Source organism: Copadichromis virginalis, linkage group LG12 (assembly GCF_057382275.1).
Source record: "Copadichromis virginalis isolate Kocher_CV1m ecotype Utaka linkage group LG12, C_Virginalis_male_GT1.1, whole genome shotgun sequence".
Classification (NCBI taxonomy): Eukaryota; Metazoa; Chordata; class Actinopteri; order Cichliformes; family Cichlidae; genus Copadichromis; species Copadichromis virginalis.
In genome coordinates this window covers 28,592,669-28,619,889 of record NC_140629.1, presented here as the reverse complement: position 1 = coordinate 28,619,889, position 27,221 = coordinate 28,592,669, and the positions used below count along the sequence as shown (strand labels likewise).

The 27,221-nt window shown below is 41.0% G+C and overlaps 1 protein-coding gene across 2 annotated transcripts in view; it reads right to left on the bottom strand.

Annotated features, from left to right (window-relative positions):
- sema6a (sema domain, transmembrane domain (TM), and cytoplasmic domain, (semaphorin) 6A) overlaps positions 1–27,221 on the bottom strand; it is a 103,664-nt gene that overhangs the window by 52,284 nt on the left and 24,159 nt on the right. For both annotated transcript variants that reach the window (XM_085475827.1, XM_085475828.1), the window contains exons 2-3: positions 6,411–6,561; positions 5,435–5,552 (exon numbers count right to left, since the gene is read on the bottom strand). In XM_085475827.1, the coding sequence (XP_085331953.1) occupies positions 5,435–5,552; positions 6,411–6,510 (218 nt within the window). In that variant the 5' untranslated portion in view covers positions 6,511–6,561. The remainder of the gene's footprint in view (positions 1–5,434; positions 5,553–6,410; positions 6,562–27,221) is intronic.

The window sequence follows — 27,221 nt, the reverse complement described above, 5'->3', positions numbered from 1 at the left end:
CTGCTTCAGTATGGTAAGGGGCATGTGTTGACGGTGCACTCTTGGAACAATTAAGCAGATATGCATAATCACAGTATAAGATGTGATTTCTTTACTGAACCTTACCCAGTAATCTTACATCTAACTTCCAAGGAGATCAGTATGGGAAATATTTTGTTTGTCATTCCTAATTTTTAATTAATTGTTTTTTTTATTCCCTTGTAATTAAATTGTGAATTGCCTGTGCACCCCAATTCCAAGAACATGCAATTAAGCAAATTGTTAACATACAGTAAAATAATGCTGAAGATGTTCTGTTGTCTAACACATTTCAACATGATAGTTTTAACTTTTAAACTACATTAATTTAAATTCATATTCTATACGTGCATTTATCAGGATACCATGCATTTTCATATACTCTCACATAAAGTTTTTGTAGCATCTCAGTGCCTTTTGCTATTACCCAGGATACTCCTCACTAGCTAACCAGACAAGCTATGAGAACAATGTGGCACTAATTCTAGTGCAGGAGTATACTCCAGCCAGGCTGTGTAAATATTTTTCTCATATGATCAGCAGCAAATGTCCAAAGAATGGGTGAAAGGACATTTCTTTCTACATGCTTGCAGAGTTATTTTATGAAATTAAACTTGTTCCAATTTTCATTTCAGGTGATTATGATTACCGAAGCTGCAAAAGTTGGTTCAGAGGGTGGACATAGCTGGATGTCGTCGGTGCTGCGAGGAGAGGGAGAGGAGGCAACCATGTAATCCCCATCATTAGTGGGTTTTAACAGGATTTGGTGGAGCTACAATAATAGAGACTCTAGTGGCCTCCACTGCGAGACCCAAAGAGACCCAACAGGGAAGAACAGCAGCCACAGAGGCATGGCTGTTCTAGAGGATTCAACGGAGACAAGGTAATCAGGATTTTTGAGTGCGCGTCTGTGAGCGTGTCTCGCTGTAATCACAAGTTTTGGTCTTTCACTCACGGCGATCACTCTCTCTTTCCCTCTCTCTCTGTCCGTCCCACACATACACATTCTGTCTCTCTGATTCCCATGCTTCGCAGCCTCATAGAGGGGTGTAAACAGAGTGTGGTTGGTGTTACCATGGTGAAGGGCGACTGTGGCCTAGGAATGGCGACTATGCCCTGCATGTGGAGAGGTCTAGGATATGCTCGCAAGGCAGGGTATATAGCAACGCGTTCACACATACCCACAAGCACAAGCATGTATGGACTGTCTTTATCATTCTCTCCATGTCTTTTCTCCAGCTGGCGTGAACCTTTGAGACACCTATTCATAGTTTCAGCCATCACGTCCTTTGGCAACACTAGGCAAACGACATATTGGAAACAGGCCGTGACATGATCGTACAGACTTTAAACAAATATCCATGTCAGTTTAACTTATGTGCCAAATAAAAAAAATATATATATATAAACCATACGTCTATCTTCTGTAAGCAATTCTGAAATTTCTAGACTGACTTCTTCATCCAAAGTTGAAGTATTGCACCTGCCTTTGATGTCCACAAACACACACACACACACACACGGTTTTGCTGAGCAGTGGGTGATTATGACCACTATTTTGCCCTTATCCTTTCTATTTACCTCCAAATAAAGGTGGTTAGACATTGTGAGGGGATAAAAGCAGAGTGTTAATAAGACTGTCTCCTTATGAATATAGAGAATCTGTAGGCAGTCGATGAGACGTCTGGTACTGGAAACTGCTTATAGTCTGAGTTCTGTTGATCAAACAGGTTTGGGCAGTCTTTGGTTGCATGCAGGCAAACAGCTGTGGAGAGCAATTGGCAAAAACAGTGGTTACCTTGAACAACAGCTTTTTTTAAAGCATCCAAACAGAAAGTCTTGGTGATCCCATTTCTTTCATATATTCGCATGTGAAGAGCCGGTCTATCTGTTTCACCTAATCAAACATTCTCCAGAGTCCAGCAATTTCACTGGGGAGCACAGGATTAACAAAATTTGCCAAGATGTCACTGAAAACTACAAAAAATATATCCCAAAAGAACTTGATCTAAACAAAAAGTAATAAAACAATAAAATAAATGTTTAAGTAACCGAGTCTCTTTAAGGTTAGACTTAGTTTGCAAAGTTTCCAAACTAAAAAGCAGTTCTCATGAAAGTGGAGGTTTGTGACGAGCTATTTTGTTTACAGCTGAAGACACACACAAAACCATATTACTCTGACACACACACACACGTGCAAAGATCACAATGATGAATCTCCCACTGCACCATGATGAATTCCCTCTGAATGGAGTACACAGTGTACCCTGACCATGAAATATGGACCTCTGGGATGCGAGTCCTCCCGCGTCCGTCTCTCACTGAACAAATTATTGCTTTTACCAAACGTGACTCTGCTGCTAAACATCTAAATACACATGACAGCAGACACGCATAAACCACCAAGCTTGCACATTAAGATGTTTTCATGTTCATTACCTGCACTTTAGTATACACCATGTCTCAGTTTATCATGGACAATGTATTGTTGATTGCTTCAAAGCAATTAGTTTGCTGCAAGGCTGAATCTAATGGTCATTAGTATGACTTTACAAACACCTCTTGGCATAACTTCCATGTTGTATTTCTATTCTACTTTATTTCTATTTAAGATCTTATTAGCAGAAGATCTGCTATGCATCCCTTTTGATAAGAGTAAATATTTAAGTTAAAGTGAAAGAAATCAATACTATACTCAATCCAGTGCCAGTCTTATTAAATCCTAACAAACAAGCGGGCTTTTAAAAGGCTGCATATGAAAAGACTGCAGTCAGATATGTTATCAAGCTGTAGGATCCCTCTGGATAATGCGCTTGATAGAAACTTGGCCATGGAATCATATTCATAATATTAAAAACCTACAGCAGTCATGAACTGAATACATAATTAACACCCAATATATAAGAGTCTAATAAGGCTAATGGTGTTTTACAAATATTAGAAGAGATATATGACCTCATTAGCAGAGGCTATTTTCTTTACACTTGTACAGACACACTGGCTAAAACAGGTCTCGATCGCCTGATTTCACCATATCAATACACTTCATTCAAGACTTAAAACTAAGGATAAATTATCAATCGCTGCATCTGTTGCTCAGTTCACACATTGCCAAAGACTTGACTCTTTCTCTCTATGGATTAAGGCACTTTTGTCTATTTACAATTTCATTAGTTGCTATGTTTGTATGCATCTCACAGCTTAAAAATCTTGTGATTTTTTTGCCAGCACCAAAACAGGAGCCAAAGGGATTTAATACACTGAGCAGTCATTCAAAAAACAGCCTGAAACAGTGTTGGGCTTTGGACTGCATTCACAGTGGCCATCTGCAAGCTGCTGCACACCAAGAACTGAGGCTCACTGGTCTAGAGGCATGATGGCAGAGCTGTGTGACGCTGGCTCCAGAATAAACAAGCCATTTGACTGGACAACCGTCATAAAAGCAACTATTGATGTTGCCTAGTTTTTTTTGTGGGGGGGGCTCGTTTCCACCATTGTGCGTTGTTTCGTGGCATGAGTCTTGCTGGGTGAACTGCTGGCTCACTTTCACATTGATTTCTGAAGTGGTAATTGTCTGTGCTGTTTGCCTTAAACTGTTTGTCATTTAACTTTCACGTGTCTTTATCGACATTCTGTTAGAGCCGATGGATGTTTGAGGAAGGGCCGTCGTTTGTGTGTCCATTTTATCGACTCCAAGCATTCTTCTCTGTGTCCGGATCAATGGCGGTCATCCGACTCAGTCTAATCTGCGGCAGCCATTCCAGTCATTCGGGGGTCACATACCTCGGCCATGTGTCTGCTTTTAGCAAGTGTAGGACTGTTGCACCGGTTCACCTCACACATGCAAGCCACTGCAGACACGATCACAGACTAGCTTCCACACCCACCAGCACACATGTTCACTACCCTTGAATGTATATATTTATTTACACACGTGTGGCCATCAGACAACTGGTCAGCATACTAAACTTGACACATATACGCACCCTTCTTTCACTCACTCTCTTACACACACACACACACACACACACACACACACACACACACACACACACACACACACACAGTCAAGCCCCTCCAATAAACCCCATGTGTCTCATTTCCCTCCCTTATCCCTAAGGCCCTGCCACCCCATGTGGAGCAGGTGGGCGACAGGCAGACCAAAGTCTCTGGAAAAACCACCACACACACACACACACACACACACACACACACACACACACACAGTCTCTCTCTTTTTTTAGTCTGGTTTTTCTCGCTCTCCATACACCTCCTCTTAATGACCAGAGATATGTTAAAAAAAACAGCTCTCTTAAAGCAGCAGCCTCCCTCAGCCACTTAATTTGACATGCTTCGGAGGGAAACAAAGAAAGACCCCTATTGTGGCTTTCAACAGGATCCAATCAAGCCTGCCACTCAATTAGCTATGGAGGGCAGAGAACAAGCACATAAGGATCAGTTTTATTAAGGCCTTTTTAATGCTACTGTAATGTTATATGCTGAAGGTAAACCTGCCTGTTAATGGAGCTGACTGGTTGTCAAACCACTCACTTTGCAATCAGGCGAAGCAACATCGCCATTTTTAAAAAATACTGATGACAAGAGGAAAGACAAAAATCAATATTGATTTTCTCCATGGCTCCAGATGCTGTAAGTGAGTTATATTATCTCAGGAAAAATGAGTCACACCCAAATAAAGATGCACAGGTGAAAAACCCATTGATGGATGGACAAAAAGCAATAAAGGTAGGTGACAGACTGGGGAGTGGGGGTCAGCCAGACAAAGCGACAAAGAGTTTAAAAAAAAAAAATCGATTTTTGAGAGCAACTAGGCCGCCATAAAATGAAGGAATACCTTTTGTATGTCCTGTATTGCTGTTTATTGACAACACAAAAAGCAGAAAAAAAATGGTTTTCTTTGACATTAGTTTTTAACTTATCTGCAGTTTATCTCTGTGTTTGTGTGCTTGGATGTTTGTTTTTTTTTAAAAAGCAGGGCACAAGTCTATAGGGACATCGTACAAGGTAAAGAGGGATTTGGCAGACGGTGAGCTGAAAATAGAAAACAACAAAGAGGTAATGAAGGGAAAAAGTCCAGACTGCTAAGTGATTTCAGGTCTCAGCATTTTGCTCTGAATTATTCCCTCCTGATTAACCAAAACTTTAAAAGAAACCAGCGCAGCAGGCCCCCGAAGTTCAGCTTGATGGTTCAAAATGTGAGGGTTTTACATTTATTGAGCTAAAACAGGAGTTCACAAAGCAACTGTAATTAGTATTAGGTCATAAAGAATAAAATAATCCTGAAGATGCTTAACTTACAATGGCCTGAATTTATTCCTTGTAATTATTCCATAAATGAAAGCAGAATTAATGCCTGTCTCTCTAAAACTGCACAAATTGAGGTACAATCACCCACCTGGCAGCGATGTATAATGTCCTGTTCATAATCATGATGAGCTGAATGTCCAGTTTGTGCCGCTGCGTGTTGTTCCTTCCAGGTTTGTGGCCTACAAATGCTGGATACTGCTTTGTGTCTGCAAGAAGGAGGACAAAAATTAATCCCTGTGTGTGCCCACTTATTGTAGCTCGTGTGAGGGATTTTGTAATTTGGCTTTCAAAGCTTTTGTCATACGTCCCAGGAGTTTGGGGTCAAATGTCAACCTATGTGTCTTTGCTGGATAAGAAAACGCCACCGCAATTGTCAGCTGAGGCTCTCGTGTAACCATAAATTGTAGGCTAAAAATATGCTGCACTGTACCATGCAATCGTTCTATTGTTAGTGGCTTTGGATGAAAGCGCTTAGTTTGAATAAACACTGTGATAGAGGAGCGCAGGTCTATGTGAGGCTTTCTGGCCTGCGTTTCAGTTCCCTCGGACAGCGTTAAGCCCAAAGTGAGCACAGCAGGACAGGACAGGGAGAGACACATAGAGAATCAGCAGAAACAATGACCATATCTTTATAGCCTGCCACAGCATTTACACTATCACACACAGCATTAGGAGCCCAACAGAAAAATAGCGGATTATCCTTTGATGTAGGGTGGGCTCCATTTCAAATTCTGCCTTAAGTCTTTCGTTTTTGTGTGTGTAGAGGGGCTATCCTTGGGCGCCAAATTACACTCCATGCCTTCAGAATGCGTTGAGTGTAGGGGATGGTGGGGGTTGCTGAGGAAAGAAGTGTTGAGAGGGATGTGGACGAGTGAAAAAGGATAGAACAAGTGACACAGATATCGAGAAGGGGATTTGCGAAGTACAAAACAAAGAGGAAAGGGAAAAGAGTGCACGCAGAGAGCGAGGGAGGACTTGTAATGAGAGAAGGGACGGTGCTCAAGCAGAGAACGAAAGAAAGACATAAAGAAAGTGAAGAGAAGCAAGAAAAAGGATATACTTACAGTTGCCGTGTGAGATGCTAATAGGCTCACTGTCTTCGGGGAAGCCCGCCCCGGCTATTTGCAGTAGTGTGAAGTAGAGTAACAAGACCTCTGACCTCATGGTCGCACCAACACTGCTGCTGCTGGTCCTCTACTAGAGATTTGCCTCAGCCTGTACAAAGAGAGGCAGAAGTGGTGGACAAGGAGGAGGTGGAGAGGGATGACAGAAGGGGAAGAAAGGAGGGAAAAAAGGAGTTTGTCAAACAGTGTTTTCAATTAACTCTTTCATAAATTCAGGCTTCTTGGGTTCTGCATGAAACAAAGTAATGAGGAAGGCTGGAGACTCGATCACAGGCAGAAACAGAAAGGAATTACCCAAAGAATTTTCACTCTACCAGATTTAGCTGTTTGTGCATTTTGTATGGCCCAATGCAGTGTGCCAGAGATGTATTTGTGTATGCAATTTTGATGACTCAAGTAAGCCACGATGGAAGCAAAACAAAATTAATTGGATTAGGGGTGGTGATATGCGTCACAGATCGATGTCAAGCAGAGAAGATCTCTGTGCCTCTCTCTCTCTCTCACTGACTCTGTCTGTGACAGGGTCTTAGTGAAGTGTAAGAGCTCTCGGTGAGATTAGCCTGCTGAGAAGTATCAGCAGCACCTGATAATGGAAAGGAATGGCAGGCACCTAATTTGCCACTTGTCTCTTACAAAGGTAGCAATCCCATGTCCTAACTCCTACAGGTTGACTTCTACGGACTCAATTACAAGTCTGGCTATTAAATATTTCATTTTCAGCACTGCTCTGGTTGGAGAACTGTTTCCATTATTTCCTATTCATCTTTTTTATTTTTGCATTTGGTCTCCACACGTGGTATCTGTTCACAGGATTCATCATTTCCATGCTTCACCATTCATCTCTTCTATTCCAGCCGAGCAATGCATGCTGATAGGGTTGTGCTGGGTTTCAAACGATGGGCTGTCGAGTCATTTGTTCCTCCTTTATGCAAGTTAGGGATGTATAGTATGACTCTGGAAACTCCCCCCAAACTTTTTATCCATCCATTGTCGATGTAAAATGAAAGTTGATTCTCAACTCTCCTCATTTCTTTCCAGTGTTTTCAAAAACAATTTTGCCAGACTCAAAATTTTGTCAAAGATCCACCATGTTGGTTACATTTTATAATCCATGAGAAGACAGCCACCATGAGGCTTTCAACCAATCAGGTTCAGCTTAGTGTTTGCATGATGTAGGAGGCTGTAGGAGAGGGAGAGTCAATTTTAATCATCTATTGTGGCACTGTCTAATACAGGAGTGAGCAATTCAATTCACCATGGGGCCACATGAGAAACTGGGACTGTTGTGGAGGGCCACAACCCTAAAAGGAACACAGTTCGGCTCATTATTAATTTTATCTCTTTATAAGCTTCTTGCTGAGGCCCTCCACAATAACCCCAGTTTTTCTTGTGGCCCCTTGGGAAAATTAATTAACCACTCCAGGTCTCGTAGCTTGGCCATTGATCTTCCAAAGCTGAGGTGAAGGGAGATCCCTCATGTGCAAAAACCAAAGACACTATACAAAAAGTGAACGTAACCATAGTTACATCACCCACTGGTTAGGCGAGGCCTTTTTTGCAGCAATCATTTCTGGCGCTATGACAGATAAGGGACTGGGACTAGGCTAACAACTTGTCAAGCACAAGTCAGTAGCTAATTAACATATCCTGGATAATTCTCTTTCCTGACTCTTAGAATTACCATAATTTATAGAAAAGCCTTCATGTTCTATTCAGTATGACCTGAAATTAGTCATTTAGCCCATAAAGCATTTACTGAGGTCATAAAGCACAGGAGCCGTAGCCCTTTTCCCATAGACGTCTATACAACCAAAAGTCTTTTTGCAACCAGAGAAGTGGCCCCTGCTGGTCATTAAACACATGGAAATTTAAGAAACTTTCATTTTCAGACCTTTAAACCTTGTCCATCTTTTATATGGTCTGTGGTGGGGGAAAAGTGCAACTGTGGACATCATCATTTAACTTAAGTAATAAAAAACCTAGAAAACTCCACATGCTCAGCAAGTTAATTTTTCTAATGTAACTTATATGTGCCTGCAGAAGTGGATTTTATAGGAGATACCCTAAAATCTGTTGATGTAATGTCTTCATAGCACAAACCATGGCAACTGAGCTTTTGTTGCAGCAGTTTGTGGCAACCAATTACAACCATAAATCATCCAAGACAATTATTGCGTCTGTAATCTAATCAAGAATAAAGCATTTGATTTGCATAAAGCACCTTCTTTTTTTTTTCTCTGATGAAACTGCAGGGGTGAGGTTGCTGGGTAAATGGAGTAAGGGATGCTTCAGGGATGAAGAATTGAATAAAATAGTCGATTTCATTTGCTCCAGTCTGATAAAAGTTGTTTATCCCACGCTGTATTTTCATTTGCTATTGTATGTCCAAGGGGAGCACAAACTGTAGGGAGGAAGGGGAAAGAAAAAGAGGGAGAGGGGAGGGGTAGCTTTCTCTTTTCTTTGTCATGTCTCTCTCTCTCGCTCTCTCTCCATCTCCTGTTCCCCCTTTCTCTCTCCATGCTCCTGTGAATCTCATTCAGGAGAGGAATGAAAACACTATTCACTGGTAGAATCATTTTAACACTGAGGAGAATACCAATACTAAAGCCTGGATACGACCTTGATCTCACAAGCCGCTCCATTCCCCTCCCTCCTTTCTCACTCCCTGGTCTAGTCCTCTTATCCTTACACTCGTTTTTTTATGTACTACTATATTTTATGAAGGGAAAAAAATACAAAAACTGATTTTTCCTGCAGCTTTCCTTCATCATACAGTACAGGCTGACTGAGCTGAGCTTGCACTGCACACTGCGACTTTATACAAATTGTAAATAAAAATGGGCTTTTTCTACACAGTACAATGAACAACTTTAGAGGGCTTAAATGTATGTGTGGCCTGAGTTTTGACCCTGAACTCCTCCAGTAATTGACTGATTGATGAGCAGAAAGTGGCATAAGACAGAGGGGTTACCCTATAGGGACCTAACTCAATGGATGATGGATGGAGGCTGCACTGACCATGAAATCAAGATGTGAGCGCTGTACAGTAAGGAGGAATAACTATAATTGTATTTTTAGATAGGACCTAATTATGTCGGAAATACCTGTTTCTTCCACGTAGATCCTGTACTTGTATTTTTTTTAAAACATCAAGAGATTAATCATATGGTAGACATTTCTTTTAATCAGTGGACGCCTAAGGAGAGGCGCATCGTCCATCTATATCAGTGGGTTGTAAAAAACTGTTAGACAAACCATCTCACACTGCCTACTCTGATACACAAAATAAATTGAGCACAAAATGGCTTAAGTGAAACCCCTAAGACTTCCAGTGGCCCTTTCATTACCAGCTGCCACACATGAGTAACAGGAGGCAGCGGGACACAGTCTGTCTTTACCAAATTACACTCGTTCTATGGAAGAGCAAATTGCTTCCTTGTGTGAGAGTGTTACCGTGTGTGCCTTAGACTCTTATTTAAAATGTTACCTTTATAAAGTACTGTAGACATCTGTAAAGACGCGCGCAAACCGAGAACATCCCGCAATTCAAGCTTTGGTAATAAATTACCAGCTAGCAAACATCTGAATCGCACAGGTGGGAGCGTGTGGATTTCCTCTTTTGTAAAAGCTCTCGTTGACAAAGTGTCGTAAGAAATAAAGTGGAACAGTGGATCCCTTTGTCTCCTACTCAGGCTTTTAATAGCTAATAACATTTTGAGAACCTTAGCTGCTGCTCCTTTACAACTCCTGCAGACTTGTAGTGATAAAGTAGCACTTTGTGTGTGCGCGCGAGAGAGGGGGTGGAGTTAATCAAGCTGGATGTTGGCAGGAGGCCGCCAGCAGGTAATAAAAACACAAGGACCCCCCAGAATCCCTCGCCGTACCACATCATCTTATGAATAACACACATGTGCATGCGGGCACATTCACGCTCAGTTGCCTTGTGGTGCGCAAAACTAGAAGCAGAGAGCCTGAAAAAACACACATAAATCCCAGTGATAAAGCAATAAGCAAACGCATACATCTCGAAGAAGACAAACAATCACAGATGCAGGCAGCTACCCGTGGGGGCAGCTGACCCAAGCTGCATTACCTTTAACAATAAACAAATTAGCTGCCTAATTATGTTATTGCTGCTGTTGCATCAACATGTTAACTATGGTTGCTTGGAGCTTAAACATGAACACAATAACACACATTTATTATAAAGACAAGGTCAGCCAGAGTGCGCTTTAGGTGATGAACGGGAAGGAAATGTTGGGCAACATTTAGCTATAGGTTTGTTTGTCGGTCTCGTTAAATCTACAAACAAACGTAAAGCACACAATCACACACCTACACACCTAGTTAGCCTTGACAAGGTCCCAAATGTTCATCTTCTGAAGTCCCCACTTTGCTAATTGCAGTGGAGTGAGAGACTGCCATTCAATTACATGTGGAGGAGACTGGCTGATGAAAGACTGATGCTTCTGAATTTGCTGGTAGCCCAAGAGAAACAGCAGCGACAGTCTGTTAGCTAAAAAACAACAATTTTGTTGAGAGACAAAGCCATATAGGAGGATTGTCTATCAGAAGAGTGTGACGTGAAATTGGTACAAAGCCATACAGCCTGAAGAGGGAAGCTGTCTGGGTGGGTGGACGGGTCCACAAAAAGCAGAATTTAACACAAAAGGCAGCTTTTTATTTTTGTTTCCTACATTTTGACCCAAACTGTGTGTTAGCGTTAACCAAGTGTAACTGTAGCGCTGTATGATCAGATAGGAGTTTATTTATGACAGCTTTGCTGCAATTGCTGCACACTCCTGTGGATACTCATGTATTTGTGTTTGATCGTTCGCACTTAACTTCACTTCACGGCCATCAGTCTGTACTTGAGACCTTGCCTTTGGATTGCTGCTACGTATAGGTGGATTTACAAGGCACAGCTTTACAGAACAGACCTCTTGTGTGGGTGTGCCTAATGTTCTCTCATCAGACAAATTGCACAGCAGAGATGATGATATTTTCAAACATCTCATTGTCATTACAGAGTATAAGAGACATTTGTTTTTGCAATTGGCTTTTTGATCATCTCAAGGAATGGAGGACATGTTCCATATAAAGGTTTTAAAGTAACAGCTTCTGGTAAATGCTGTCTGACAGCTTTGATACGAGTGCACTCTGCTTGTGTTTATATTTGGCAATCTGGGTAATGTCCACAGATTGGTTTTGAAGGTTTTACAGATGACAGGAATGCCAAAGAGAAGGGTAGCTTACTGGCAATGTGCTGGTACGTGTCTGTAATTATGGTCAGTCACCACATTTACAGCAGTTGCAGCCATTTGTATCTGTAATTGGAATTTCACAATATACATAATGGAGGCCACATTAGTATTCGTTTTATCTCTTTTGTGAATTTTCAGTAGTAATGAAAGTGTTGGCCTAATTACGTGTAGTCCTTTTGGAACTACTCCTGAAGAAATAGTTCCAAAGAAAATTGTTGACACATGTTCTGTGAAGAAGAGAAACTATTATGTGTGTGTGTGTTTTTTTTAAAAGTCATTTTGTGTTTCTGTGATTTGAGTCACCTGCAGTGTGCTTGGGTAGAGGCAGAAAAGTAAAAAGAGAGGGATCAAAACCTGGACAAATGGAATCAGAACTGACAAAATACCTCCAAACAAGAGATAAAGCAAGGGTTCAAACATTAGTAAAACCAGTAAAAAAAAAAAAAAAAAAAGTATGTCTGAGCGTAAGTAGTACCTTGTATGGTTGTTGCTTTTCAGAGTTGCTGGAACCCAATGAAAGCTAAAGTGATTTTAAAGGCGAATGAGTGACAGCAGGGTAATTCCAAAAACTTCAGAAGTTTCTGTTGTGTGACAATCTCCCAGCGTTAAAGAGAAGAAACAGGCTTTACACACGCGTGTTAACACAGCACAAATCACATCACCAGACCGCACTAAAACCAGACGCTTTTACAACACAGCCACAAAAATATCATATTGCTAAACCCCAACCGAGATGCCACTACTATCCACTATGTCACCTGTTCACAGGCCTGCTGGAAGAAATGCTGTTTGGAGGTGAAGTTTCATACTTCACCTCCAAACAGCAGATGAGAATCGGACCAGGTAGAGAAGGTTGAAAAGACAGACAGGTGAGAGCAATGCATTGATCCACCATATGGGAATAAAAAAAATGGAACACATCCAACCACCTAGGGCTCCCAAATGGGGAGGATACCTTGCCAGGTGTTTACCTTGTCAGTCCTGGCCTGATAATCAGAGAGAAAAGACAGGAGGAGCTGTCTGCCTGAACCCAAGAGGCCATGATAAGAAGAGCGAATGGAAAGAGAGTGAGAAGGAGGAACTTGTCTGTCTTTCTGAGACCAAGAGCCAAACTAGCATCCAATATAAACACACACAGACAGACACACACTAGCATGCATACTCCTACAACAATCCTTGAGCTATCAAAAAGCATACTGGTGTTTTCCTGTTCCTCCTTCGTTTTTCATCCCTCAGATGCTGCTTTGAAACGAATATCTGTATGGTGGTAATCCATCATGGTTTGATTATTAAAAGACAATGAAGTGGACATGAATGAAGCACCCTGTCGCTTTAGGCTCTTTATGGAAACAGAAGCCAAAATCCGAGAACGTCTCCCTTTAAAGAGGTGACGGATTGATTCTGGAGGACAGCCAAAGACGACTCAAAAAGACGAAGAGAGGGGGAAAAAAGGGGGAAAAGAGAGACAGGAGAACAGCATGGGAATAGAGAGGCAAAGTGCCAACTTGAAACAAAGATATTCAGAGACTGGTGATAAGTGCCTATCTTTATAACACTGCCTCTGTGATCTAACAGCTATTAGGCCTCGACATGCCTCTGTGATTCTTAATCATTAAAAACAATTATCTGTTGTGAAGCAATGGATATCCTTTTCCAGGACGTTTTCAGGACATTCTTCGTAGCAAATTACCATAGATATAGAAATGAGGATAAAAGAAAAAAGTTAAACCTAAAAGAGACACGAGGAAAGGAAAAGAAAAGATAGCAAAGCAGGGAGGGGAAAAGGAGGGAAGGTTAATGCGTGTTCACTGTCTGAGAATGATCCAAAGTAAACTGACATCACACCAACCTCGCCACCAGCACAAATCAGCAGAGGAGAAAGATGAGAAGAGATAACTACCACTCTACAGTGTTTGTGAAAGTAGGTCAGGAACTTGTTGGGCTGCTGGGCCAGAGATGAGCTTCCAAATTTACCCTGGAAAACCTCTAACAGATAAATGTTTAACCCTCAAGACAAATATATTAGGCAGAGGTAGAGTTAGTTTAAATGCTAGAAACAAATGATAAAGGGAAATAGCGTGCATTTTACTGCTGACATGTTACTGTGCTGCTAAGAGGGCATGGCTCTAGCAATGGCAGAACTGGTCAGGCAGTTAGTGAATCCACCATAATACTGAGCAGTTGCAATGCAAACTTATTTTGCCATTTAAAAAACTGTATGTATTGTGTTTGAAATAATGCTAAATTCTTTTGTTTTTAGTGGAATCAACAGGTTTTGGGTGGGAAAAAAATCTGTTTTCTTTTCTTAGTTCATTTTTTGGCAGCATGGTGCTGCAGTAGTTAGCACTGTCACCTCACAGCAACAAGGTACCTGGTTCAAACCCAGCTGGCGTCTTTCTGTGTGGAGCAGGCATGTTCTCCCTGTGCCTGCGCGGGTTTCCAGGTATTCCTCCCACAGTCTGAAGACGTGAATGATTCCAAGGCCGATAGAGTGTGCAGAATAAAGCGCCGAATGAATGTAGCTTGTAGTCTTTGAGTGATCAGCAAGACTAGAAAAGTGCAAGTACACTGATCAGTCAAGTCACAGCAGGCTTTGATTGCATGCAAGTTAACAGTCCATGCTCAGTGCAAATGAGGGCTGGCTTTTGCCAAAATGCACTGGATAATGACTAGCTATAATCTGGTGACCATTTAGTTTTTTATTACAAATTTTTACATTTTTCTGCGTTAGCAATTTCTGAAAACAGCCTATAATTTGCTTTGTATGCACAATAGCAAATGTTAGGATGCTTATAATATATATAATATTAATTAATATATCTGGTAGATGCCAGATAAACTTTTCCACCTTAGCATGTGAACATGTTCAGCATTTAGCACCTAACCTGCAGCGTCTTAACCCAGTGTCAGAAAGACTCTTGTTCTAAGTCTTGATTTATTGCTCTTTGTCAGGCCCACATAACAAGTTGCCCAAAATGTTGCCTCACTACCTCTCTCAGGCATAATGAAAACATTTTTTCCCTTATTAAAATCATTCCTCCTTTTCTCGAATCTCTCTTTCTACTAATTATATTTCCAAATCTCCCTGAGAACAGCAGCAGAGAAGAAAAAGGTGAATGTGGGATGTAGGTTGCTCTTTTCCTTTGCTTCGTCTGAAAAAGGCATTTATGAATCAAAACAAGACCCACTCAGTGACACACATTCAACCACACACACCCCAACACAAAGCCCAACGCACATCACACAAACAACGGCTGCTTAAGAGATCCCCCCCCCTCAAAAAACAGGAGGTTACACGTTTAAATATCAGAGCTTTTTCCAGCCCTGTCAATCATTGGTTGTGACGATATTAGCAGGGCACCCTAATCACTCTGCAAGCAGCTGATACAGAGCTGTGTGGGCAAAGCAGACAAAATTGCTGCTGATAAGGACATGCTTGGTAGCACATGGCCTTCTCTGTCTCTTTTGATCCAATTATCTCTTTGGTCTGAAACTCTTCTATCTCAGTTTCTTAATATTGCCTGTCCCTTTACTCTTAATATGTCTTGTAACATCAGGTCATTTTTTTGTCAATACACATAGTTGGTCATTTTGAGTAAAGATCAGCTGTCTGTGCTGTTAAGTTAAAACCTTGTCAAAAGAGCAAACGCAGCCAAGCGATACCAACTGAGACTGAGGGAAGATATGTATGTTTTTAAAAAAAAAAAGAGTCAGAATGCCACTGAGCTAAATGCCGCATTAACTCTATGGAGACAGATGCTGGAATGAGTGAAGTGGTGCCCTGTGGAGCAGCGATTGGGGTGTTGAAACTGTCACACGGCATAATGCGCATTTTACTTAGAAACTCACTTCATGAAGGCCAACTGCAGGGTGCCTTCAGGCACTGCTGCACCCTTTCATGCTATGCTTAGTCATAAAACAGACCTGGGACCTCAAGTCTGTAAGGTTAGTGAGTCAAGTAATGCTTTAAATTAGGGTGCCTGGGGTTGGAAACATATGACAACATATTTAGAAATGTGTGCCCAATACAGGAAGAACTAAATGAAACTCAGACTCTTGTCTTTAGTAAACATCAGCTGAGCCATCAGCAGGGAGAAGCATAACAGAAAAATCCATTTCTGCGGTACTTCCAAATCCAAAATGCATGAGCCCTAAAATGATTTTTTATGTAATTTCTACAAGCAGAAAAAAAGTTCACTAGGAGGAAGAGGGGAAAGCAGGATAAACTTGCAGCAATCCATGCATAAGTTTTCTGAGTCACAGCAGAAATTAGTGTGGGCATTTAGAGAAGAAGCTGAGGGACATTGTGTCCCCGGAGTATTTTTTCCCCCACAAATAAAAGAGGATGAGCAATCAATAAAACAATAGCTGTATTCTGGCCCAAGAGCTGGATAGTTGCAAACCCTTTTCCTCGACAGGCCTGGGCTGTAAATGAGAAAAGTCTCAGAGTCAATATTCAACGACGGCTCGCTAAATGGTTTTTACTATGGTTATAAAAGGCTCAAGGAGATGTGGAGGAAAGAAATTCCATTTCTTTTCTCCTTTCTGGACCTTGACTAAATAAACAAAGTTGTAATCAATATGACATGTATGTAAAAAATCTAAAAATCCTGCATCACACATATCTGTGACTAACCAGAAAAAGACAAAGAATATACCACATATAAATTCATAATTCTTGTGGCCTTTTGTGTCGTTGTTTTAGATTGGCACATGCTTTAACGGTCAACCTATGCAGCTGTTTTTGTTGCATTCTTTCCCTCTGCTTGCAACTAAATGAGAAAAGCAGACACAGGATATAAGAGGGTGGCCTGCAGGGACTGAATAAGAGGTGTTATGATTTTCTGTTGTTCTATCCATCTGGTGCAGTTTTCACATCTCGCAGCCTCCTGCTTCTTCATAATAGGTGTGCTTCAGAGTTTTACGAGGTGTGATACAGTCTCTGTCAGTGCCTCATTGTGTACCTAATGCAGTCATCACTATATATTTCCATTCAGCACACTTTACAGCATGTTCAAGTGTTTTTTTGACAATCAATCCGAAGTTGTTTTTAGGCTATTGCAAGAATTCACAACCCTGTGCTGCTAACACTGGAACATCAACGTACACATATCATAAGTAATGGGTCCAAAGAAAGAAGCACATGCTGTATAAATGCCATGTAACCTTGTAAATGAGGCTGCTGGATAGCACGTTATGTGCATCTGTTTCTGTCATAAAGCCTGCAAATGCACCTTGATTTAATTTGCTGATTTTACCATCACACAAAATCATTTCAGCTCTGTTAATGACATTTTTCTCGTTGAGCTTCCAGTTCATTTGATGCAGGTTCCATTATGCTAAGTGACTGAGTCTGTGTCCTCGCTGATAACTGACTGGCTGGCCTTCCGTTCCACAGCAACAGGCCTATCAGATCTGACTGAGCATGATCCTAATCTCTATTAAGGTGGCCACGGATCGGGAAGAGAAAAGCACACCGCGAGTACACATTCTCAGTCCTTTTCTAATTATCTGTCTCAGACATTTTCAGTCAGTGTCTGTATACCTTATGTTTTCTCTATCACTTCCCTGCACACCCCGCAACCAAACCCCAAATCCATCTTCAAAATAGAATAAAAACTCCTCCCACAGATGCTCGCTCTTTTATGACAGGAAACATATATTTATAATGGAGAATGGAATAAACTAAACACAATTATGGTCTGTGTTAGCCCGTGATATTGTGATACTGATAACAGAGTATCTTGTTTTGTGTTAGTGCATCATATCCAATAGCAATATGAATCATCTGTGATAAACCAGGACATTCAATCCTGCCGCAGCAAGAGGCCGCAGTCACTTACTGACAACGTATTGTACCACAGTAGCTGTTGTATTGCCAATGTACAGAATGAATCTGTCTGAATTGTTATCTCCGCAGACCATATTGTAGGAGTGATGCAGCTCACATCCAGCTCTGTACTAATGAACGAAATGACAATGCTCCAGCAGGCAGATCACTGAGACATCCCACCAGTGTCCAAAACAAAATGTATGGAAATGAAATCTATTACACAACACAGAACACCTGCAAATAGTTCTGAATGTTGTCAGTCTGCAGCGGAGATTGTTATTACTGTTTGTCAAAGGATGAGCTAACACAATATAACAAGTACAGTTACCAACTCTGACAAAGGGAAGACTTTTGAATGCTATTTTGGCTTAACTGCCAATAATGTACCCTGCAGGAGAACAGGATATGGATAAATGAGTACATTTATGCAAAGGAAGACAAAATGCCTTAAATGAAACACAAGGGAAGTGATATAACCTAGTAATCCTTTACAAACCACTGTCTATGCCTGTAAACCTGATGAGAGCCAGGCCGATCAGTGTAATTAGTGTGTCACTATGCCCACGCTGCACATGCTACTGTAGCTAGACGTAAGACACGTTTCATAACAAGATAAACGCAAGCTTGTCCAAAGGCAAGCCATGACTCAGTGGTAGCCCGTGGTAATGTAACATTTTTAATGTAAAATATAAAATGTGAACAAATATGTTTGTTTTTTATTTCTAGTCTTATAAAGTAAAGCATAAATAACATTTATTTTTATTCATAAAGCCACGCCCAAACTAGTAATGAGTTGCAAGTCTGCAAAAAACTTTTTAAAAAGCATCTTTAAGTTTGTGCATGCATTAAGGTTCCTACAATACTAGAATTTCAAACTCAATATAAATACACAGGAAAATACTCAATATAATTTTCAGGGTGAAAAAAAAATTTGTGTTGTCTGAGGTGTTGGTGTGCTTCTGGTGACTCACTGCTGACACTGTGTCTCAAATAGAGTTGGTTAGGCAGGTTATCGCTATCTCTGTCTACTTGCTGGTAGACAGAACTCAGCTGAAATCTGGGGCTTTAAGAAAGACCTTTGAGACACAAATTCTCCTGATATCTCATTTAATTAACACCATCCAATACATTTACAGATGGGAACCTCTCACCTTAATGTTACATTATTAGCCATTTTAGCTATCAGGTAATTGCTAATAGTTAAAACATTAAGGTGCCAGGTTAACATTTATAATAATTTCAGAGTTGTTAAATGGGGGGCTTTACTGACCTCTCAAATTTCCTCATACAGTTCATGTGTTCAGCTGCTAGAGTGAGGGGAGGGAGAGGAGTTGACACTGTTGCTAACGAATATTTAAGTCAGTTCAAGCACCAAATCACAAAAGTGGCCTCTAGGTGCTTTATATTGTAAGATAAACACCCTACAATAATACATTATTGTAATATCCACCAATTTTCTTTTTTTTCAGTATGACAGCCCTAGCATCCATGAGGGTGGATTATTACAAAACCACAGTAAACTCGAGGTATGTTTTAGGTTTTGGTGCATGTAGTATATTTGGGGTCTCAAATAACAGGTAAGAATTAACCTCTTACCACATGATCTGTGGATCCGTTTTTTTACTGGCAAACACATCCTAAAACTGAGAGCATTCGCATGGCAGGCGCTGAAGCAAAAGTTAATAAACACTGAATGCCAGCATTATGTAATGAGCTGTATGGATACTGGTGCCACAAGAGAGGTGCATTCTTTATAATGAGACCACAAAATCAATGCCGAGGAGACGCCGCGCAGCTCTGCAAGTTCATTTAGGCAGCAGGATATAAGGAAAGCCCTAGGATGAGAGTGAATCTAGTTAAAAATGTTATGTGATCAGCTCAGGGAGAAGAAATACAATCCTCCCAATGTTCCGATTGTTGCATAATCGTAATGAAAGTTTGTGTGGCGCTCTAAATGCCTGACTGGTTTAGAAGTGAAAAAGTACATATTGTAATGGAAGTAAGAATACATGCTGCTTTCTTTTGTGAGGTAATTTCGAAACAGATGAACACACGCAGTACAGCCACCTTTGGGTTCCATACTTGACAATGAAGAGGTTTTAAAAGAAAAGCTGCAATTCAGACGCACAGAGCTAAGACGTACTGTACAATGGTGTTTTTATAAAGCTGCTGGAACCAAGACTCACATCACGAGATTTCATATGCACAGTAATCATGCAATAATTACAGTGTACCATTACACTGAGCACTGGTTGTCTGGCTGTACTTCAGACTTCAAAATCATATCTAATTCGTATTTAAAAAGTGTCAAATTAAATCTGAATCACCTCCTTTCTGTTTTTGTAAGCATCAGAACACAATTTACATTTGCGCCGAAGTGTAATTTTAAGTATTGCATGAGCGATTAGGAGATGCAGCCCGTGCACAGGATCACATATATTGCATTCCCTGTCTCTGCCTTCCATCACAAATTTCAGCAAAGTGCAGATGACGGTTCTCCAATAAGTAATTTTCCATGCTATGTCAGAGCCTCTTTGTGATCACTAACTTCTTATATCGGCCGTGTCAAGCAATTTTTCTAATGGAAATGTTGCATTAATTCAGTGGCTCGGGCCATACATCATGCCTGTATATTTCCCTTGTGGGAGCTGAGGTGAACCAGGCCAGACAACGCTAGAGACTTTCTATGAAACCATACCACGCTATGTTTGGAGTGTCTAATGCATTTGTTCTTGGATCCAAAAAAAGGCCACCGTATCTGGGTGTTAGGATCACGATCACTAGATACTTTTGTCTATTCCCTAACAATACAGAAAAAATATGTGTGATCAAGAATAAAAGATAGATTTATTTAAGAGTCACACAAAGAAAAGCTAAGTATAATTTGCAGAAAACAAGTGCACATTAAACTAGAAGAAAGCCTGTTTACGCATAATTACGTGGAAGGTGGAAGATACAATTACTCTTTCTCTCCATTCTAGCTATTTTCTCCTTTTCACACCATAATTCACCAAGTGTTGTTCCTCTCAAGTGATAAAAGCTTCAACAGCCTACCATTTCACGCCTACAAATCCTGATTACTTTTTTTATTTTTTTTGGATGGGAAGTAGGAGGGGTTAAAACTTGCTTTTAAATCCGCCACCAAAGAGTTTAGAAGGAAACCTCAAACACGTGAACCTTCTGCTAAAACCCTCGACCGAATCTTTTGCCTTTCATCTGCAACCTTCGAACCTCTTGCGTTACCCCACTCAGGCAACTTCTAAAGATGTGCATTTACGACACCCTGCCAGCATAAAGGGCAGTACGGGAGAAAATAAAAGTGAGGAGAGCCAGAGTAAACCTCAGCCCTGAACTATTGTGCTCAATCTGAGTGATGATGAAGGATGGAGTGTGAAGACACCGCAGAGAGAGGCTGCAGTGATGGAGGGTTGTGAGTGTTTTTGAGACGTGGTTATGTGCTTGCCCTTGCAGGTGTTGTGTTACAGTCAGTTGGTCGGATGGTGGGCGTGCGCCTACCTGCAGTTCCCAGGTTTTTACACCGTGGGACACACAGCGGGAAACCTGAGCCAGTCGAGCCCACTCACCGTGATGCTAAGCTAATGCCAAGATTACTGCTTCCTTTCAATCAAAACCTTGAAAATAAACCTAGTTATTTCCCTCACTGCCTGATATCTTTGTCTACAGCTCTGTCTGCCTGACTGACTGCCAGACAACAAACTCTCAGCACAATCAGGTAAACCAGTTCCTCTTAATTATATGGTTTCAAACGTTCAGGAGAGTTTAAGAAGAAGTTTGGGGATCGGTTGCCGAGGCGTGCTAAAGAAGGGATGAAAAAAAGGTTCTTTTAATGTCTGGTTAAGCAGACATATCTATCATAGCTGTTTATCCAGAGGATGATGGGAGTTTGATGAATCATACGGAGGGGGGCTCCTTCTTTGTCTCAAACACTTTGAAGTTTGAAAGAGACAAAAGAGCAGCAATGCTTTATCAAAGATGAATGATTGAGAGCGAGAAGACATTGATTTATGCCCGCAGTGCCATACCTGTACACCTTCATTTGTGCAGTATATGCTATTGCAGCTGACTGATGTTTTGACTCTCTTTAGGGGGAAAAAGTGTAAAAGTTTGGCAGTTAGGGCCATCATAGTAACGCCAAGATTTGCTAATTAGCACAAGGGAAAGTTCAGAGTGATAGAAGTGGAATTAGTTCAGTAACTTCTCATTAAACAGTGGATTGCACTTTTTTTGTTTTTTAAATGATAGTAGCAACAAAGGAAAATTTGGGAAATTACCAATTATGTTATTATGTTCAACTGGAAACTGATCATGATGAACAACCAGATGATTAATAGTGTAATGGGGTTATTCCTCGGAAGTCCAGGAATGCCCTTTCATAGCAGTGCAATAGTTAGTGGGATCTGTTCAGACTCATTCATAGATCCAGGCCTTTTTTGCATGATTTTTTTTTTAAATCTGAAAAAGGAAAGTATTTTGACAATGAGCTGCTGAGAATCAGCCGTCACTGTAAAGTAAGCAAGTGAGCGGAAACAGAGAGCGCAGGATGTGTTCACGCTTTAAAGTTTTCTGTTGTTTTGTGACAGCACACCCTGCGGCCCACACAGCCTCTGTTACACTGTATAAAAATCTCTCCTTGGTTCCTGAAGTAAACATTAACCAGACATATGCACACCTACTTGTATACAGAGGTCAGGAGAGCGGTGGCATTTCATACATTTCATTGCTTACTCTAGCACATCGCCAGTACATACACAAACTAGCGGCCAGCAAATATAACTGCCATTTCTCCAGAGGTTTGTTCTATTATTGTATGTATCTCTGGGCGCATGTGTGTGCATTTCAGTATGTCTGCCTGTGTTTGTGTGTTTGTGCTGTAACCAACCATCTCATTTCCCCATAGGAGGACTTAGTCTGGCTGAGACTGCATCCTCCAGCACACTCGCATTAACATTTCATCCTGATTGTCTCTGTCAAAGTAATTCATCATCATCGACTAAAAGACTGGGACTGGAGCCTCCCTCGACTTCACATGTCTCTCCCCTCCATCTCCCTCCCTCTGTCTCCAGGTTTCCTCTTCGTTCCCATTTCTGCCCCCATTTTTGGCTTTGCCTCTCTGGCTTTACCTCTCATGTCCTCTCTTGATGTTTCTCTATCTTACTCTGGTCCATCTGGCTCTTGAGATAAACGCAAGCCTGGCTCTCCTCACCCAGACAAAATATCTATAAAGATGAACGTAATCACAGTTTGGTTATTTAGTCCAAGTGACCCTCCTGTGGAACATTATCCATCTGTCAACCTCGTCTTTGCTTACCTCAGTCACTCCTCCTTTTTTGGGGTTTACTCCCCTCTTACTCGCCAGGGTTCAGATTGACAAACAGATTATATCCAGGGGAAAATGTGATTAATGAGTTTGTCTGAATAACGTAAATCAACCTAATGGAACTGGAGACACCAAATGAAGGAGCAAGAGGGAAAAAGAGATAGAGGAGGAGAGGGACAGGGGTTGCTCAGGGTTCAGATTTCCACTCAACTGAAATGCAAAAGCAGTAAGCAGGCCTCAGCTGCTGTCACACCGGCCTTTGAGGGAAACAAAGAGGAGGATAGACCAACTTTTTCTCCTCATCTTTCCTTTCTTTTGTCTTCTTACTATGAGTCCCTGGAGTACCCTGCCCCTCCCTCACATCCATCCCTCCACCCAATCCTCTCATCCAACCAGATATGATCCCGTCCAAACCATTACCACCAGCAGCACCACCACCATCACTAATCCAAGGACAGCGGCTGTAGCACCACGCACATGCACACACATGCTCACACACCTTCACGTGCACACAATCACACAGAAAACCTAAGAGACAGCACTTTACAGTCTGCTAGCTGCAACAATGAAATCTGTGCTTTACTGACAGAGTCAGGACCCCTAAAGACATAAGAGGATCAAGTTGCTCATCCGGTAACTTAAACCATTTAACCATTTGTGCACTTAACTCCATTGACATGCAATTTTTAAACAGAAAACAATGCAAAGGAGATGTCTTGTCAAACAATGAGGCTTAAGACTCTTAACCGAAATGAATTTGGAGGACTTCTCGTTTGAAGAGACTTTAACAACCTTAACAGTTGAAAAGCTGCACTTTGTGTATTTCTTTCTAATATTTTAGAAAAAAAAAAGGTGCAGGGACTTTTAAAATTGGCTTCTTTTTTTTTTGTCTTTGAAACAATAATAAACAAAAAAAAAAAAAAACACACCATGGTGTGCTTGTGTAAATGCAAACTTTGTCTTTGTGTAATTAACTTAAAAGCTTAAGTGCTGCAGTCCGGATCCTCCACAACATTTAGTCTCATTGTTAAAAGAGGATCTACGGATTACTATTGTTACTTTAAAACTAAATCTGCAAAACAAGGCTAGTACAATGACAATGAGATAATTAGCATTAGACTTTTGGACTTAACCCGATAAAACACAATGATATACCTGTCTTGGACTAATTTTTCAGGCTTGTTTTTCTGCGTACATTTGAGTTCCTTCTTTTTCTAAGCCATTTTTAAGTGCTAAAACTATGTAAAATAAGTCCTTTAGTGTCAATCCATTCTCTTAATCTACTTTTTTGTAAAAGTTTTAGAATTTTTTTGATAAAAGATAAATAAATAAATCCCACAATCAGCCAATCCCATATCTTATGTAGTAAGTAACTGCAGGTTATAAATTCAAAAATGTAATCACACAATGCTGACTACAGGCAGGACTGCCCATTGTTTCTGATCTAAGTCCGATTTTACAGGAAAACTTTGACCAGAATAAATAATAGTCATTAGCATGTGCAAATAACATTTAACACTGCATGTCAAATCGTTTATTGTCTTTGTTTCTCTCTTTCGGGTTGTTAATTGGTAGTCCCTTTAGTTTGTGACGAACCAATTCAGTGCGACAGTCCAGAAGACTTCATTTTCATTTTCATTTTTCTCCTGCAAAGATAAGCCATCTGTGAAATGATACTGTAGAGGTTCATTCTCTCGTGGCATATTAATGTGATGAATTAAAATCCCACACTGACAGGTAAGGATGGAATTACAATGGATGCTTATGAGGTGTTTTAGTGGTTGTATGATGGTAGATTTAACAAGAAGGTCCAGATTCATATCGCTACTTTTAACTATATTTAATCGGAAGGACACACGTATTATTGGAATTAAGTAAGCAAACAGGAAAGCGGGATTTGTGTCGAATGTTATCTGCAGCTGAAGCAAGTGAGAATATTGTGTGACCAGCAGCTGCCTTTAATTAAAGCTTGTTCAAATGAGTTCCTCTCCTGGGGGGGGGGGGGGGTTAGAGCAACAAGCAAGTAAAAAGAGACTCAAAGTCTGTATCCTTCTGTCATGTTGAATCCAAGCCATTACTGTAAAATCAATCACAAGCACACAGAGGTGTGCCTGCTTCTGACATGTCTGCAAAAGAACACAGACACGTGCCCTTTGACACCATTTCTACATCTGTCAAAAGACCGAAACTGACAAGTGAAGTGTTGTCAAACTGCGGCTGGGGAGCAAAATAGCCCTTCTGAATTGCTAAGGGCACTGTTGCTACCTTGGTGACCAATGGTAGCGGCGGCAGCTAATCCCCTCGTGCTGCAGCAGCAGAGCAGACCGCAAGCATGCACAGAAGACTCAGACGAGGTCGGCTGAATGAGGTGAAGGAGGACAGAGGTCTAAGGTGATAGGTTTCTTTATCCGGAAGTGATAAAGCCCTTCAACCTAAATTCAAAAGGAAGTAATTACACTTAATTTTTTACTCCAACACAGAAAGCCTGCGTCACTCGCATCCTTATGGCTTATGTTCAGTACAAAAAGGTAATAGTTCCTAGAACAAAAAAGAAAAACATTGGCAGGTAACATAATCCAGGCCACAATTACCTTGCCTAACAAACCATAATTGGAAAAACAAATTAGTAGTACATAAATGTAATTTCTAGGGGACAGGGGTTGGATGAGGGCCACATGACTCACAGAGCTGCATTCTCTCTAATTACATTTGACTTTATAAGTGTACATTAAAATGAATTTAGTACACAGTATTAATCCAAATGGAATAGATAATCTAGAGGGCATACAGATATAATCTCGAGACATGTCATTTCATTATGCTCAGTGATGTTACAGTTTATCAGCTACAGTAATGGTAGTATTGTTCTGTGGTAAGAATCAGAATTCAACCAACCCCATCTGCCTTTCATTTTTCAGAAAGGCTCAAGGTAAAATTACCCCTCAAACCAGAGGCTGAAGCAGTTTCAATAAATTGGCATACAAATTACAACCAGAGCACATCACTGGGCAAGAACCCAAATACTTTTATTTGCAAAACTAAGTGCCCTGGTGGCTGTGTTCACAAATATGAGATAGATCCACATTTCAACAGAGCAGTTTTCTTGTTGCTTTCCATTCAAGTGCAACAACAAGACAAGTAGTGAGGGCAAGTCGGAAGTATTGATGTTGTGTAAAAGCAATGCAACATTACGTATTAAGAAAAAAGCCAGTTACTGTTCATGTCTTTTTTTACTCTGTGTATTAACACCCGATACGCCTTCAGATTACAAAATTGCCAGCCCCTTCTATCCACAATTATAAACTCCTGTGTGTGGATTTGCCAGTTTAAAAAGTTTAACTGCTGTATTTGCATCTATAGCTGGTGCTATAGACTAGAGCTAAAGAGATGCAACAACAACACAAGCTAATCCGTGCAATGTGCCACCGAGGGGTTTAGCCCTGGGGAGGGACTTAGAAAAGAGAGAGGGAAAAGGGAGGGGGACTTAAAGCAGTCATTGTCCCTCTGGGAGCAGATTAACTATTTTAAAAGCAAAGGTGACGTCTACTGCTGGCTCGCCCACGTTCTGAAACTCTGTGTAAGATTATGGTCCCCCTTCTCTTTGTTTACCTCTCCTTTCCCTACTTTAGCCCTGTAGCATCTTTTGCTCACTTTCTGTCTTCATCTTTCTCACCTCACACTCCTTTATCATGTGCACAGGCTTTCTTTTAATCAAGTAGGAGACAGGCATATGCTCACTCAGAGCGACAATCAGAAATGCCTGTTTCAGGAGTGGAGCCAAGGCCATCATGAAAGCACCGGGTGCACAGGGAAGACTGCCGATTAAAAGTTATTATGCCACTGCAATGCCACCAATGTGTGAATTGGGTTGGGTGAAGGGCCATGGGGAGGGCTCTGTCCATGGGGAGCAGCACAAATGTGCAATGAGAAAAAGGGGAGTACACAGGGGATGACGCGACTTGAGAGAAGAGGGAGGAGAAAGTAGGGCACGCAGGAGCAGACTTGGGTGTAAATATAAGGGTTTCTTATGAATGTGTGGAGAATGATCAGGGGTAAGGAGATGAGGCACTACAAATAATCTACACAAGGGAGTAAAGAGATAAGTGCTAGGCTATAGAAGGCGGAGGCGAGGGGGGATTTTGAAAGTAGAAGTGAGAAAAGAGAGGGCACTGCTCATGGGATATACTCCTGTTTACTTAAAGGAAAACAAAGACTGGCACTGAAAAGCCTGGCATGGAAATACAAATAAATCCCCTCTTGCCACCAAAGTCTTTTTATTGTATAAAAAACTGCATTTGGCAAGGGAGAAGTAAAAA